We start from the raw sequence: 18104 nt of genomic DNA on the forward strand, positions 1-18104 counted from the left end.
TAATATATGGAATCCCAAGCTCTGTATGTACAATTGCTGCTGGGGTGCTCTGTGGTGTCTTCAGAATCTTACGTAGGAACTTATCTTCCTCTACTTGTAGGTGATTTACATCCCTAAAGCCCCAGACCTCTGCCCCATACGTGGCCTTGCCGGTGCTAACCGCTCTATACAAAGTCATTATTTGCTCAGGTGACCAGCGGCCCAGCCTACGGGCAACGTTTAAAATAGCACCGTTTGCTGAGACTAATTTCCTACACCTTTCCTCAAGCAAGGAGGCAAACCTGATCTCCCCATCAAAAAAAAGACCTGAATATGAGAATGTGTTAACAGTTTCTAGCACATGAGTCCCTATTTTGAATACATATTTCTTAGGGTTTTTTTTCCCTGCCACCATTACAAAGGATTTGCTCAGGTTCACGGAAAGATCTAGGTTCTCCATGAACTTTACAAATCCATTCACAAGATGTTGCAGACTCAATGCTGTTCGTGCAAGCAGGACCGCGTCATCCGCGTACAACAGTACTGGTATATGGCGCGATCCTGCTTTGGGGCAGTCAGTCTCCAGAGCCATCAGTGTGCTTTCTAGGTCATTTATGTAGAGTGAGAATAAAAAGGGAGCCAGGATACACCCCTGCCTCACTCCGCTAGTGCACGGGAAGGGATCAGTACTCACCCCCCGCGCTATAGCGAACCTTAGCAGTGGTGTTCCAATGTAATTCTTTTAAAATATTTATAAGTTCCGGGTCAATTCCCAATTTAGACATCAAGGCCCAAAGTTTATTTCTATTTACATGATCAAAGGCCGCGGCCAGGTCCATAAACCCCATATACACAGTTCTGTTGTTAGCTTTTGTGTATTTAGCAACTAGAAGGTAGAGGCTAAGACATTGATCACTAGTTGATTTGCCCGTTCTAAATCCGTATTGGGTATCTGCTAGGATGTGGTGCTCTTCTGTCCACGCGGTAAGGCGGTTTAAGACTGCCCTACCTAATAATTTAGCCGACACGTCTATCAGCGATATTGGTCTATAGCATTGCGGATTGTCCCTACTACCTTTCTTGTAGATAGGGACAATCAATGCTGTAGCCCAAGATCGCGGGAGCCCAGATTTTATCGCTGCGTTTAATACCCTAGTCATAACGGGCGCCCATGATTAGATAGAGATCTGGTGGCGTGCCGTCCGGGCCTGGTGCCTTATTTCGGGTTAGACCTTGGTGATTTCTTGAAGAGAAAATTCTAATTTCGTGGATCGCGCCCCCTCCCAAGATTCTACCCTAACTGTGTCACCCTGGTGATTATATAGGCTCTCAAAATGGGTGACCCATTTTTCAGGGAGTATATTAGTACTGATAACCGGGGAACTGCTATCTTGAAAACAGGGGCTATTGATGATTTTCCAAAATTGGGTATAGTCCCTATTTTCCCCTGCTTCCCTCAGGTCTGCCCAGACTTCCTTTTGGAGCGTGATCTTTCTCTGTTTGACCTGCGTTTTATAACTACGCCTACACAGGGCAACTTTATGCTTGTCTCTCGGGAGCGTCTTAACCCCTTCGATGCTGTTGACGGAACGGTTCCGTCATGCACGTCGGGTGAGCTGTGCGGATGACGGAACCGTTCCGTCATGACTCCGCCTGCGCAAGGCGGAGTCAGCATGGGCGGGGAATTCGCGCCGCAGCGATGCGGTTAAGGCAGAGTTTTAGCTCCCTCAGTGCCCGCGAGCAATTAAGAGTCAATCCATCGAGGGAGTACTGAATCCTTTACAGGGCGTTTAGTTTTTAGTAGTCCATCAACCACCTTAGTTAAGGACTCAAATGCTAAGACCACGTCTCTTCCCTCTATTGTAAGTTCTAGGCAGGCCTCTATTTGTTCTTTCCCTCTTTCCATTAGGGTGCTGTAGAATTCTTGAGCATTGATCTTTGACCATCTTAAGCGCCTCCCCTGATCCGTTGGGCGCATCTCAGTGTCTGTGAGGTCATTTCTTGTTGTCAGCCCATTATATAAAATTTCAAGAGTTAGGGGATTATGGTCACTAAAGGGACTCCAGTCGTTTCTCACCTCTTTAACCTTCTCTTTTGCAAAAGTGGATATTATAATGAAATCTATAATGGGTGAACAGCCTCTGCCCTTAAATGTTGGTGTGAGAGTGTCTTCTGATCCCAAGGCCAACAGGTCAGTAGTGTGTGTAAGAGCAAATTTGTCAAGCAGCTTCATTAGCAGTATTCCCTCTTTATTGTGTTCAAAATGTACTCCACTTTCTACTGGGCAAGAAGACCAATCAGGGCTAACGGGGAGATGTTTTGGGCACAGGTGACAATTAAAGTCGCCCATGACCAAAATATTTGGTTCTGGGCCCCCCTTCCTTTGCTCAATTTCTTAGTTTAATCTGTTCTCTAGTTCCTGTATTACTGAGTAATTCCCATCAATCGGCCTTGAGTTGTAAAAATTAAATATTAGGAACTTCTGACCTGGTCCTTGGAATGCCGCTGCCTGTAGAGTATGTGATGCCCAAGGAGGTTGCGTCCATGTGCCTTTTAGGTCCAGGTCAACATATAAGGCTAACCCTCCCTTTGCCCTGCCTGATCTACCTTCCTGTGCAGGCACAGAGAAGCATTTATAGCCATCCAGCTGGTAGGGAGAAAGATCTCGTGACCAAGTCTCCTGGAGTGCTAATATATGGAAGCCACTGATATACTCCCTCCAGTCCTTGTTATCAAATTTCCCCCCCTAGGCCCGCTATATTCCAGGACAGTAGAGCTAGCCCTGCCCTAGAAGCTTTTCCTCCCTTTGGGACCTGGTCATTGGGTCTGCACTCCGTTATCTTACACAGCTTTACCTCGCTAACATCCACACCCCTATTTATTGGGGGTTCTTCAGTCCTCATTACTTCCAAGCTTTCCCCAGCCCCCTTCATGGTACATTCAGGTCCGTCCCCTGGAGTTATCTTTTCTTGCCCATTCTCTACTGGGGTAGTCAGTCATTTTCGTCAAGCGACTGTAGGGGAGTGAATCCGTTTCTCCACTGTGGGTAACCTCGAGGTGGTAAAAACTGACCTGGGTGGTTGGGCATTCTGTCCCATTGTCTAGGTGGTGCCCTTCCTGAACTCCACTTGGGATAGGTCGAATTATAAGTGCTCCGTCTCCTCGGGTAAAAGTACCCCAGTGGGAGGGTGCGAATGGTACTAGTGTGGTTTCTGTTTGTATTTCCTAATATATATTCCACCAAATTGGTGTCTCTAAAATTTGCCACAATACAGTCCCCTATGATGTCTTTCTTTCTGCCTCCTAGCCAATTTGCTCGTCTTACATGAAGGATCTCACCACTTTCCCCGGTATTCAAGGGCCTATGAATATTCAGCCATTTTATTATTTTAGATTTGAGTTCTAAATGTGATTCTTTTTCTGCAGCCTTGAGTTCAGGAACCCCTGCGAATACGATAACGTAGGGGCATGCTTCTGGGGGCAGATTTATATATGGTGGTGGACATTCTGGTCTTTCATACGGAGCATGGTCATTTTGAAGTAAGCTAGTTAGACCTTGAGTTGTGTAATGCCCTTCTTGCCCCATTTGTGTGAATGTTTGCTGTTGGACTTTGTCTGTATACTTAGTTCCCTCCTTCTGAGCATTTCCCCTCTCTGGATGTGCTGGAGCTTTAGGTGAGTCATGTACCCGAGCGATCGTGTGTTGCATATTACTAACACAGTTGTTTTTGTCCGCTATTTGACCAATGGCCATGTTGGTGGTTTAGTTGGGGCCTGAGGTGAGGTTACTGCTTATCGGGCCCTTCGTCTTGCCCTGTTTAAACAATTCATTAGCTATTTTGTCTATCCTACTGACAATCAGTTTTATTTGGCTAACGATGAAGGCTTCCAGATGTTTTTTTAAGTCTCCGATTACCTCGTCCATCCATCCTAGTGGTCCTGCGTGGACTGGCACTACTTCACCAGGGGTTACCTCTTGGCTATTTTTAGATCGATAAGCCACTGTGTTTGATTTGTTTTTTCTGAGCTGGCCCTTCCTGCACCCCCGTTGTTTAGGTCTGCTATATGTGGTAGGGTTGCTGTCCCTGGTGTCGTCTGCCCCTATCTGTGCAACCAGTTGTGCGCATGGGATGCCCTTGATGGAATTGCTCACTATCTCCGTGTTGGAACTTTCAGATGTGCTTAAATCCCCAGATTGTGTGGGGGTGACTAGTATGGGAATTTAGAGAAGAGGACAGACTTCTCTCCATACGCTCAATCTCCCCGTTGACTTTCCTCAGCATCAGGTCAATCGCGGTAGGTTTTTTGATTTTATTAGGTGGTACGTCGTTTGTCTCTAAATTGACCTGGTTTGGCGTACCGGCTAGTTGTGCTTTACTCATAGCCGAGCGCGTTTTTGGAGGTTTGGACATGATTGAATTTTGAATACACTATCTCCCAACCCTGACCTTCCTGGCTTCCTGCTGATAAGTTTCACAGTGATGCTAAGACAGTTACTTCTTTCCCTTCCCCCAGTCCCAATGTTATATTGTTTATAACGACCTTATCAGGTATTTCAGCATGGTCGTCGTATTATCCTCCCAGTAAGAAGGCGGAGTCAAAGATAATGTACCTTTTGGATAAGGCAGAGGCAAGGGGGGTGGCCCAGCCCGCCCTTTGCCCGGGCTTAGCCCGGCGACGTCCACGCGCGTCCCGTGACGCGGAAGATAGCCGGTGATTTAAGTGCCTCCTGGCGCGGTTGAAGGCGGCTTCCGGCCGCTAAGGCTGCTGGCTCCTGTAGTCCCCAGGCAGGTAGGTCTCCCCCCCACTGCGGCCGCGCTCAGGTGTTTTGGAGCTGCGGCGGCGGGAGGAGACCCTGGGCAGCACTTGTGGTTGTGGCGGCAAATACGGGCTTGAAACGGGCTCCGCGAAACGCCCCAGCAAAGTGCAGCGTCGTTCAACTGGCAAGTGAGTATTGTTAGATTTAGATTAGTGAGGCCCTTACCTGCTAAAGTCCAAAGTGTGGATTGAGCCTGCCTGTCTCCTAGGAGATTCTGAACAGGAGAAGCAGCTTCCAACTCCTTGGCCAGCAAACCTTGTCTGAGGTCGCTGGGACCTTATATGGTCTGCTAGAGGTTGGTACGTGTCTACACTGATTGGTGGTTGTATCTGGTGTTTCTATTGGATAAGAGTTAATGTCCTCATTGGTTGGGTATTTGAGGGTTCTGATTGGTTTCTGGGTCTGTGATTCAATCAATGTAGGGTTGGGACTAGGGTTAGGGTTAGGAGTTCTATTGGAAGTAGGGACTAGGGCTTCCTATGTTATTGGTTGTTGGGAGTAGGGTGGGACTAGGAATAGGGTTAGACCTTTAATTGGAAGTAACGATTAGGGCTTCTGGTGTGACAGGTTGACTTAGAGTAGGGTTAGTCTTTTTATTGGAAGTAGGGACTAGGGCTACCTGTGCCATTGGTTGCATGGACTTGTTTTGGGACTACTGGTAGGGCTAGGGCTTTTACTGGACGTAGAGATCAGGGTTTTTTAACTGATTGGGTGCTTGGACTAGGGCTAAGATTGGCTGTAAGGTCCTGGTCTCCTATTGGTTCCTAGATTTTATGGCTAGTGTTGCCATTGGATAGTGTTAGGGCTAGGGTTCCCATTGGCTGAAGGGGTCACCTGATTACTAGAGCTATAAAAAAAGGTCAGGCTTAGGGCATCTCAGCCCGGGCGTCATGGCTAACGGCAGAGAGGGCAAGTTCAGTTGCCTGTTTGATCCTGTTAAGGGCAGAGAGGACAAGGGCAGTTGCCTGTTTGATACTGTTCGAGACTTGTCGGGACTAGGGCCATAAATGCTGCCCTTTTACTCATTTAGCAATACCCAGCCCACACCATCCACATCCACATCCACAAACAGAACAACACTCACACCAAATGTACACCACGCACAACACTATGCACAGATTAGACACGCCCACTTTGAAGCCACACCCCCTTCTCTTCCTCAAATGTGCCGGCCATACCAGCGCAGCGGACGAGCGCAGCGGGAGCGCCGTTTGCGCGCCAAAGGCGCGCCTAAGGCAAGCCCGTCTGCGCCCGTCCGCGCACGACCGGGCACAGGGCCAGACACTATGCCGGATCCCACTACCACAAGGAGACAGTATTCCCGTCGAGATCTCCTCAGCCTCAGACCTACTAGAAACAGCAATTGTCATGCCATATCCGACCCCACCGACCCCCTCACTATATGCAACTCCTGCAAAATTGGAAATTTAACCATTCCCAGTACCACCTCCCCGCTCCCGGGGCTCAAAATAGCGACACTCAACTGCAGATCGCTGCCTAAACACGCCCTACTCATAAACCATATAATCATTGACTACGAGTTAGATATATTATTTCTAACCGAAACATGGATCACCCGACACTCTAACTCCGACATAGTCTCAGCCCTCCCCCCGGGCTTTCTCATCATGTCCCAACCTCGTCCTCTTGGTCGAGGAGGCGGACTGGCTATCATTCACCGAGACTACTTTACCTGTCGTTCCACGGAGACCCAGTGCCAGGAGGCGGAGAGCTGCCATTTCTCGCTTCAGCTGTCCCCGACCAATTCCCTGTCGGGCCTTTTGGTCTATCGGCCTCCAGGGCACTTCGGCCCCTTCTCTGCTGCCTTTCTGGAAACCGTCGCATCCCTGGCTCACCTAACATCCAACTTCCTGATTACAGGTGACCTCAACATCCACTTCGACGACCCATTCGACACAGGAGCATCCGACCTTACTTATGATCTGGGCGCCCTCGGCCTCTCCCTGGCTAACTCAGGAGCCACGCATTTGAAAGGACATCTGCTCGACCCTGTGTTCTCTAATATTCCTGCCCTTCAATTCATTAACTCCCTCCCCCTCCCGTGGACAGATCACTTCTTGGTCTCGGTCTTCCTCCAAGGTTCTTTTAAAAAACCACACAAACCTCCTACCTTCACCAAGAACAGATCCTGGGCCAGACTTTCGGTTGAAGACTGGGCCATGGCTTTGGATGCCACCACCCCCAGTCTCGCAGCCGACCCCGCCATTGCGGACACTCAGGTCAGTGACTGGATCTCTTCCTCCCTTGATAGCCTCATTCCTTTTAAAAACCGAGAGGTTAAAAACAAGATCAAGGGCCACGCACCTTGGTATAATCCTGACCTCAGGGCACTCCGTAAAGAGTGTAAAAAGGCCGAGAGAGTGTGGAGGAAAGACTGGCTCCACAGTAACAAAAACAAGTACAACCTGGCAGTAAGACGCTACAAAACTGCCTTGAAGTCAGCCAAATCGTCATACTATGACATTAGAATCAAAACCGCCACAAACTCCTCCAAGGAATCATACCAGATAGTTAAAGAACTACTGAACATCCCTACAACACCCTCTTCTCACTCCCCCCCCCCAGACAGAAGCCAGGATCTGGCCAACTATTTTGATTCTAAAATCTTGCGGATACTGGACTCCCTACCCACTATCAGCCCCCCTTCCATCTCGGACATAGCGGACGGTAATAACAATGTACAGCTGGTCACTTTCAGAGCAGTCTCCCTTCCTGAAGTCACCTCCACGCTTGAGAAAATGAAAAGCGGTTCCCCTCTCGATCCAGCCCCGGCTAGATTCCTGAAAAAGGTATCTCACATTATAGCCCCTATCATTAAGGACCTTATCAACACTTCCTTGTCGGAAGGCACGGTGCCCCCCAACTGGAAGAATGCTGTCGTTAAGGCCCTGTTAAAAAAGCCCCAACTCAACCCGGACGACATGGCTAACTACCGCCCTATCTCACTGCTCCCCTGTATCAGTAAGATGGCGGAAAAGCTAGTCAACTCACAACTGTCCCAATTCCTTGAGACCAGCCATCTCCTGCGCCAATCCCAAACCGGGTTCCGACCCGGCCATGGTACGGACACCGCCCTCCTCTCTGTCATCGAGGAGGCAAGGGGCATTCTGGACTCAGGAGGATCGGTGGCAGTGATCCTCCTGGACCTTAGTGCCGCCTTTGATACGGTGGATCACCGTGTCCTATTACATCGCTTGGCCAAGGCAGGTATTGTGGGCACGGCGCAAGCATGGATTGAATCCTTTCTCGCCTACCGCTCCTTCCAGGTGTGGGACGGTAACTCCCGGTCGGAACTTCTTCCTCTCAAGAACGGTGTTCCCCAGGGGTCGTCGCTCAGCCCCACCTTGTTTAATGTTTACATGGCCCCCCTGGAAGACGTAGTAGCCCCCTACGGGATTAAAATAATAAACTACGCTGACGACACTCAATTAGTCGTCTCCCTGTCTCACCTGGATAACCATCCTGACAGCCTGTTGAACTGTCTCTAGGACATCCACACCTGGATGTGTGACTCGGCCTTGAAACTAAACGGTGCAAAGACCGAGATCATGCTTCTGGGAAACAAATGGACATCCATTCCATCCTCGGTTTGGCCTGACTCCTTTGGCGAAATCCCCGCACCAAAAAAGGAGATCAAAACTCTAGGTGTGTGGTTGGAACCCGACCTAACCATGAAGACGCAGGCGACCAAGACTGCTGGTACGTGCATCGGTCTCTTGCGTGCGGTGCGTAAGATTCTACCCCTTCTCCCTCCGCTATCTAGGAAATTACTGATCCAGGGACTTGTCTTAGCCCGGCTCTATTACAGTAACGCCATTTATCTCGGGGCTCCGGAATACACCCTGGCCAAACTCCAACGCACTCAAAATGCGGCGGCCAGACTTATTATGAACCTTCCCCCAAGAGTGTCAGCCAAGCCTGCCCTCAAAGCCCTTCACTGGCTTCCTGTCCGCCAGCGAGTTGAATTTAAAGCCTTGTGCACCACCCATAAGCTTATCAATGGAGCTGGCCCAGCCGCACTAAAACACATGGTTATACCATATAAAGCCTCCAGATCCCTCCGCTCCGACGCCGAACATCTGGCCACTGTACCTAAATTCAGGAAGGCCAGAACCGGCGGCCGTCGCTTTGCGGTCAAAGCTTCCAAAGGCTGGAATGCACTCCCTCACAGCCTTCGTCTGGAACCCTCGCACGCCCTGTTCCGTAAAAAACTCAAGACCCTTCTGTTTCCCAAATAATCCTTTCCCTCTTCCTCCCCCTTTCTGGTCTGAACAGTTTTACAGCGCGGGGATGCCTACGGGTCACCAGGCGCTCTAGAAATCATAAAATAAATAAATAAAATAATAAATGTACCAGCCTGCACTACAAACCCAACCAAACCACATCTACACACCCTACTATCCCAACTATCACACATATCCACCATCACCTACAAACAGTACACAACTCTATCCGATACCACTAACCAATACACTCATCACTAACACAACACCAACCAACACCATACATAACTACATCCCATTCAGACACACTCTCCCTGCTGTAATTACACCTAACAGACCTTCCATCAGTTGTCCAACAAACACCCTCCTCTCCCTTCTACCATAATAACACTAATGCACAACACACACACTGCAGCACACCACCACACTTTGTAACTCTTGCAACACATATACTTTCAATGTAATTATGGATCTACATATTTATCACTTTCTTCTAATTTATCATTTCCAATGCACTACCCTTTTTCTCAGCCTATACTTCGCTCAATACATCTTCTAGCCCAACCTTCTGACTCATCTCAAACTTCTTCTACTACTCCTTCCAATGCACTACCCTATCTCTCCTCCTACACATCTGTCAATATATCCTCTACTTCCACTCTCTCATTTATCCCAAACCCCATACCACTATTATGACTGCCAAAGTAACCCTTTCTAGACTCTTTCCTACTCTACCCCTCCTTGTATCATCTGACACCTTTTTTACTATACCGATTCCCTAAAACAAACCTTTCTAAACTTTTTCCTCCGAGTCCTCCCCTCCAAAACTCCTTTTTACTCATCCAAAAGCCTCCTCCTATTGCTAAGACCTAAAATAAGACGTTCACGCTTTTATCCCTCCACTATCCTTTTCAATCGAAATTAACAGACTAACATATTCACTTCTCAAATTCCATATTAAACTATACTTATATACTACCCAAATAACTGAATAGCATATCCACTACTCAAATGACTTCATGTTTTTTTTTACTATACTAATTTTCAACAGTAATCCTTTATGGGTTCCGGAGTGGCGTGCTACTCACCAGAAAAGCAATTAAACACCCATCAGGGGTAACAAGTACTATATGAATGCACATCTTTCTTCCCCTTTTATCCCTCCACTATCCTTCTCACTCCAAGTAACTGACCAATATCCACCACTGAAATTACTTCATATTTCACCATATTAATTCACCACTAATCCTTTGTAGGCTTCCTGAATAGCATGCGTCAACAAGCGCTATATAAATACAAACCTTTGTCCTCCTGTATCCTTCTGCTATCATTCCAAATCCAAATAACTGACTAACCTATCCACCACTTAAAATGTACTTGCATATTTCACTATACTAATTCAACACTAATCCTCTATGGGTCCCAGAGTAGCGTGCTACTCGCCGAAAAAGCGCTTTGACGCCTCGTCAGGGGTAGTTAGCGCTTTATAAATGCATTTACAATACAATACAATACAATACAATACAATACAACCGGACCACATTGTGCTCTACGCGGACGATGTCCTGTTTTTTATGACCGATACCTAGATTTCGGGCCTCTGTATCTTGCAGATCCATCGGGCTTTTGGCCAGAACTCTGGGCTTCATACTAACCCCGCAAAATCGGTACTTTTCCCAGTGTGTGGCCATCAGGGTAGAGGCTCCTGGGCATCCCAGTTAAAACATGCCATAGAAGGGTTTCAGTATTTGTGTCCCCCTGTCCCCAGATTTCTTGGGCACGGAATATTAATCCACTCCCCCCCCCCATCCTTCGCGATAAGATCGCTGTATGGTCTTCACTACCACTTTCGTTATACCGGCGGTGGGCCATTTTTAAGATGGTCTCTCTCCTCAGGGTTCTCTACCGTCTTCAAGATTTCCCGTACTACATTCCGCTTGCATGGTTTGCACAAATCATTGCCTTACACAATACATATTTAAGCGGGGTGGGAGATTCGGGTGGCACTTCAGACCTTTACACAGTCCACCTACTGCAGCAGTATCTCAGCTGCGGATGTATACTCCTATTTTGTTGCGGCTCACCTGTTAAATCATTAATGACTGGTGGAATAACTCACCTGCGGACCCAGCGTTTGCACTAGAGCATGCAGCTCCTTTACAGTGCGCACAGTCTTGACAATTTGCCACACGCCAGTCGAACAACGATCAGGCTGTGGAGGTACAGGGTTTGGCGCAAGGGATGTCACACGCGGCTGACGCCCTTATGGCACGGGAATTATTTGCATCCAGTGGCTGCACTGAAAGGGTTCCGTCAGTGGGACCTGATTGGCATCTCCACCTTGGGGAATGTTATGCGGGGCACCGTCCTTAAAATCAGTCCAGGGACTACAGGAGGATTTCAAACTCCACAAAACTCAGTTCTATAGGTACCTCCAGCTACATCACGCCTTGACTACCTTGCTTACAACTCTGCCTTACGCTCCCGGAATTCCATAAGTTGGAAGGCCGACTTCTTATGGGGTATCTAGGAGCACACAAAATAAGACAGATATACCAGACACTGACAACACACTCCAACACAACCCTAATTAAAACACAAAGGGCTTGGCAGGATGACATTCCTGTTCTGACTGATGACGATTGGGCGGAGGCCATACCTAGTCCCTGTGGTGCCGCGGTTGAGTCCAGATACCGTCTTATTCAGTTTAGGTATGTGCACCACGTGTATTATACCCACCTACGACTTTGGAGGATGGGACTTGTGGCATCCCCCTAGTGCTTACGATGCAACAGGGAGGAGGGGACGTTTCTACATATGGTGTGGAGGTGTCCGGCCCTACTGCCCTTTTGGCGCCGGGTATCGACTTGCCTTAAAAAGGTTTTTTTGTGAGACCTCCAACACAATCCCAGTCTGTTTTTACTTCATAGTACGGAAGACATAGGGGAACCGTTATAAGCAGCAACTCCTCTTTCTCGCACTTCCTATCGCCAAAAGGGATATTGCTCAACTATGGAAGGGTACTTCTCCGCCGGCAATGTCCCGATTAGCGAAGAGAACTAGATAAATGCATGGGTACAGAAATGGCGGTTTTTCAAGCGAGGGGCTGCCCCCAAAACATAGGAGAATTTGGTCTTGTCAAGCGACCTACTGGGGCATTGATCTTCCTCCTCTACCATCTCAATCACCGTAACAGTGGTTCTCTGAGAGGTTTACATACTACACTGTGTATATTATCGTTTTATCTATCTGGAAGTGCAGAGTATTAATATTTGCTTCCCATTGTGGGGGATGGGAAAGGTTGTGCGCAGTTTTTGATGTATTATTACTATTTTTTGTTATCTCTACAAATTGTACCCATTAATATTTCCACAACTGGTAATCTTTCCATAATGTATCTCTAGGTGGATTTTGTTGGGCTTTTGCCCCTGTGGTAATCTCAAAAATCTAATAAAATATGTTTATTTTTTTAAAAAAGGACATAAGGTTAACAGAGATCCTTAAAAATCAACACTGGCTTTTGAGTGACGACGGGCTGTCAGGTTTTATTATGTATGATGCGTTACTACATCTGATTCTGTGTGTCAATCTACGGAAAAGCAATTTTTATGTATGTAATCTATAACAGTGGTTATAGAAAAGAATCATGGTTGCGATCCCTGAACTACTTAAATGTATTTCTTTTTATAATGTTTGAATGAAGTAGTGTATTCTAAATGAAGTAAAAAGGGACAGCTGTATTAAAGAAAACTCATGGCTCTGTGAAGATATTTACATTGCTCATGGCACATTACTCTATGTCACTTAACACATAAGAGGGGAGAGGGCCAAACGGTTACACTCTACCACCCCGAGCCCCCAAAGATACACAAGGGGGGTGGAGAGCAAAAGACAAAACTTATAACAAAGCAGACAAACTCATCTGTTTGAAAAAACTGCCCTCACTCACATACCGATGTATGTGACATGCTTCATCATAGGGCCTGCTTACAATACGCCCTGGTGTAGCCACACACAGGGCGGAGCTTAAGGGAGGGGAAAAATAATAAATTCCACACAACACAATGTACAACAGTGGAACTCAACATATAAAACACGTAACATATAATGTGTGAAGACAGTGTCAACCACCAAGTGGCTCCATAGAATAGTGCGACAGAAAAAGTCCAGTTAATTGGAGTGGTTAAAACTGGTTTAAGGGTACCAACCAAACCATTTTTATTATTCTCAGGTTCCCCCACCAGGATTAAAAAGAAAAAAGGATGGGTAATGTCTTCGTGAGAAAATGAGGTTTCTCAAGACTACCCTCCTATTACTGCTGTGGTCAACATGTTTCGACCGACTTACTGTGCCTCGAAAGGTCACCCCGGTCTTCTTCAGGACTGATGTCGCTTCCTGTACCACTTATGGCCCCACCGTATTTCGGTTATTGTGCCTTGAAGTACGAGCCGGTCTGCCTAGATCCTAGCTCTTCTTGTAACGTGTGGAGAATGTTCCCAATAGTCAGGGAGAACATTCACGAGTTTATGTGATATATAAACCCGAACTGGTGTCCGGCAGGAGGGTATCCCAGGAACACAACTATTCCGTAGGTCTGCCCCGCCAAATCGGCCTGCTCTCAGAAACACCGTGAAGGTATTGTAAGCAGGCCCTATGATGAAGCATGTCACATACTTCGGTATGTGAGTGAGAGCAGTTTTTTCAAACAGATGAGTTTGTCTGCTTTGTTATAAGTTTTGTCTTTTGCTCTCCACCCCCTTGTGTATGCACATTACTCCATGTAACATACGGAAATGGACTAGTGGTGTGGTATGTGGTAATGCTAGCTTTTTGGATGATTGATAAAGATGTAGGCATGCGAAGTGTAATGGCTCCTCAAGGATGAAGTACAGATTTCTCACATGCTATAACATTTTTTTCCGTTTTCAATGGTGGCCCGCTGGTAGGAAAAAAGATCAATTGTTCAGAGAGCATTTTGAGACAAATAATCGCTGTGACAGACATATGGTCCAAATTATGCTATCTGACTGTTAGCAAGTTCTCATTTTCAGCGCAGAATTACCCTTCCTCAGACATGTCCATGGGACCACTGCCTGCTGTTAAAAAATATTTGTGCATCCATTCCCAAAGGGGAAGGGGTCCCCTGGGGACCTTTTCCCATTTGCGAGTGCCTTACCAACCTTCTGAGAAGGGTGGTAAACTGCCAGTGTTTTGCGACCGCAATTCCAAACATTCATACATAGGTTATGGACTCGCCATTAGGAAGGGACGCCCTTGGCAAGCCCCTTCCGAATAGCGAGTCGCTAACCCACAAAATAGGGTTAGTATATTGGGCTGACCTGTTTTGCAGTCGCAAAGGGGCCTAAATCCCCTTTGCGAGCGCAAAAAACGGTCGTACATCTGGCCCTTAGTCTGAATCCATTTTTTCCCACTTTGCCAAAACTGAATGATCTTGGGTAAATCCACTTTTCTATATGTTCCTCAGCTAAAATCGAGAACACTTAGAAAGAGTATTAAATATTTATATTTTTCCTTATGGTAAGAACATTTTAAGGCTAAAAATGGAAACCTTTGCTCACCATTATCTTGAGTTAGCAGCCTACGAGCCTCCAAGTCAAATTCCTCCTTGCTGATCTTCTGCTTGAACCACAACTTTAGATTGGCCCAGTACCTGCACATACAACAAAAACAGGAAAGATTAATTAATGCACTGCCCGCTAACAGTTCGGTGGATGTTCTTAAGGTGACTCAAGAAAGGACGACAAGTTGATTTACTGGGGACATATGAACTTTCATGGCTTGATAGTGATGCTTGGCAAAAGACATCTAGTCAATTACAACACTGCATTTACAAGAAGTGCCAAAAGGCAAGTTGGTCTGCTAGAGGCAGAATTAGGCATTGTTGTAATGGTATTGGGCAACTATTTGCGCTTTATAAGACGCATTTTCATTTCATTTCATTCAAAATACGCCTGTGCCCGAATTACAGGCATAACACACAAATCACTGCCACCTCAGCAAGTTAATCTGGTTGGAGTGTGTTAGAAAAAATGGTTGTTAGAAAAAGTTTTGGCAGCCAATACTTACAAAATCAGGTCAACAACATTGCACTACAGAAACTCAGACATGCAATCAATTAGGTAGATTTGACGGGTACAAAACACCTCCACATACAAGACAATACTACCACAGCTGATATGGATTATATGGAAGGCCACTAGACAAACCTCCACCAACGGCGTAAAGATTATCAGGAAAAGGTAAGCCATGACATAATTCTCACTGCAAGGTCCCTGAATTTCCTTCGAATCACTACTAGTAAAAATAAATCCTCCCCACAAGCTAGATCACCCACACTCTGCCACCGGCAGGGAAAGCTTAAATTCTCCATTTCCACAGAGACACCATTGTGTAATTCAAGGAACACATATCAATCAGGCAACAAGAATCTAGAGCGCCAAGAAGTCAGTGAATTGGCAAACACTGTGCTAAACAGAATCCAGATACCATACAGTCACTTAGCACTACCACGCATACCATGTTTTCTTCACAAGCACACTTAAATTTAGCCAATCAAAAACTTCAACCTGCTCTGAATTGTCTCACCATGCTTAAGCACCACATAATATCACAACATCACAATGTAGAATATGTTCGAATTAAAAACACTCCACACCACAACATGTGTACCCTTTGGTAGTTTCAATTATAGTGCTTTCTCTGCGGTATGTAAAAAAGAAAGCATCACTTGTACACCTGAAAATGAGAAGCAGTCAAACCACTGCCATCTAACTAGGTGGGACCAAGAGATTATTAAAATACAATACAAATACACTCATAAACAAAATGTCAACTTGCTGTATAGAAAGTACCACACATCAAACTCCAGAACAGCAGGAACTTCTCATGATGAAAATATTGTTCATAGATGTTCACCATATCTCCTATCAGATCAGAATCTTCGCCTCAAGCGCCAGTCATGTTTGCAGAATTCACCAAGACTCTTGGCAATGATGTCCCACACAATGCGTCCTCGAACTTGGACAGCAACACCTTGCTTCACAGTATCCTCAAAAGTCCTCAAGACCAAACTATCATATTGATGCCCAAATCAAAAGTGTTGGAGAACACTCGCCCTGTAAATCACCATGCCCACTGGTCTACCTGCAGGCAGATTTGGCGGGAGAACCACCAGTGCCTTTGCCAGAAGAATCAACTGCAGCTCAACATCTCAGCATATCGTTTACTTCATATCCCACAAGAACTTTAGTCTAGCAGTTTCTGTATTTCTTCAAGGCCAATATATATACAGGCACTCAAGGAGTTACTCTTTCACTTCTTCCTTTAGTTGCTTAAATCATGGGGGGATCTTCTACCTGGTAGCAGATGATTTTACCTGATCACTACTAGACCAGACATAGATAGCATGCCAGATGGAGCCACCACGAGTCATACAAAGATTCCTACCTTACAGTACAGTTTCCCTAATTTCCCGATCCGGACAGCAGCTACCTCAAGTTCAACAACACCTTCAATTTGCAAGAATGTGCAATAAACCCCCAGTTGGGTCCTTGATGGGGATAACACACACACAATAAACCCTCACAAACACTACTTCACTTTATAAAAGGAGTATTAAGTAACATGGACACAAGTGTTCAGTGAAACCAACAAGGACAGGATCAGCTGGGTTGTGGGTGGGAAATCATCAGGTTTACCAGCAACTAGGTCTCAAGCCAGTTGATTTAGCAAACAATTAGAAAGGGGAACACAATGAGAAAACTGCTCTAACTACTTCTGTTTGAACCAAGTGGTTCGTCTTCCAACATGACAGGTACACGTCTTTCTGCAGAGAATCGATTTGCATAAATGTGGACCAGTATGGCATGTTCACATCAATGTATGCTGTGAAGTACACTGTAAAGCAATAGGATATCATATGCACTTTCATCTACACAGCCAACACTAACAACAAATATCATATAGACAGCAAGATGGCTCAGTGAGCTAACAACTAGCCACTATCTGTGGTAATATGCAGGTCACAAGTTTGAATCAGAGTAAGAACAATTTTATCTGCCATCGTACAGAGGCCAATAAACCGAGTGCCATTAAATTGGTTAATAGTGGCAACTGATGCTTTAAAAAATAGAAAACTGTAGAGGCTGAAGTGGGCAGTAACTGGAAAAAAAAAGACCCGATATATATACACACACACACACATTCACTGAAAAAAACATAGGTTTTAGACACGTTATAACCTTAGAAATTCACTGAAAAAACCATAGGTTTCAGGAGCGTTATAGTTAGTTGGACATTTCACTCGTACAAAACCATAGACATTCCCCACTATAACTCGTGCGCCCGCAATGCACTGCTGATGACGTCACATATTACATCACTCATGACATGGTCAGTGACATCACTCATGACATCACTGATGACATCTCAAATGACATCACTCATGACACTGATGACATCATCCTTGTGATAGAGTGGCAGACCTCCTCTCACCCCAATATAACCTTTGATACACACACTCAAAAATACAAACTAACATTTTCAAAACAATGGCCATACCAATACCAGTTACAACACACCTAATTCAGTAATTCCAAGATCTACACACACATCCACTCATTCACCAACAGACCCTATACAGTCACTCATACATGTACTTACTCATCATATGTACTCATACACCTATACATCCTGTACACACCGCCACTCATCCAGTTACTCACACACATAATCACACATGCAAACAAAGTATCAAACATCCATTTACTTGCATATACAGTTATACACCCACTACCACACTTTATTCTACAGAAACTTGCAAATACTTACTCTCTTAAGCAATCACTTATAGAAACACCTACTTATTTGTACAGGAACTCTTCCAATCTCTTACTCACACATATACTCCCTTATATACGCCAATACTCACATATACTAGTTTAAAACACATGTACTCATAAAGACACTATTGAGACAGTCATTCACTCACTATCACACCCATACACACACTCATCCACCTATACAGTCCTGCACACATGCCG

The 18104-nt window shown here is 45.8% G+C and overlaps 1 protein-coding gene across 1 annotated transcript in view; it reads right to left on the reverse strand.

The window, feature by feature from the left end:
- The window catches only part of TADA1 (transcriptional adaptor 1), a 198956-nt gene that overhangs the window by 159092 nt on the left and 21760 nt on the right, over positions 1–18104 (reverse strand). Inside the window, exon 2 of the mRNA XM_086956343.1 lies at positions 14622–14713. Coding sequence (XP_086812469.1) covers positions 14622–14713 — 92 coding nt within the window. The remainder of the gene's footprint in view (positions 1–14621; positions 14714–18104) is intronic.

This window comes from Lissotriton vulgaris, chromosome 1_1 (genome assembly GCF_964263255.1).
Source record: "Lissotriton vulgaris chromosome 1_1, aLisVul1.2, whole genome shotgun sequence".
Classification (NCBI taxonomy): Eukaryota; Metazoa; Chordata; class Amphibia; order Caudata; family Salamandridae; genus Lissotriton; species Lissotriton vulgaris.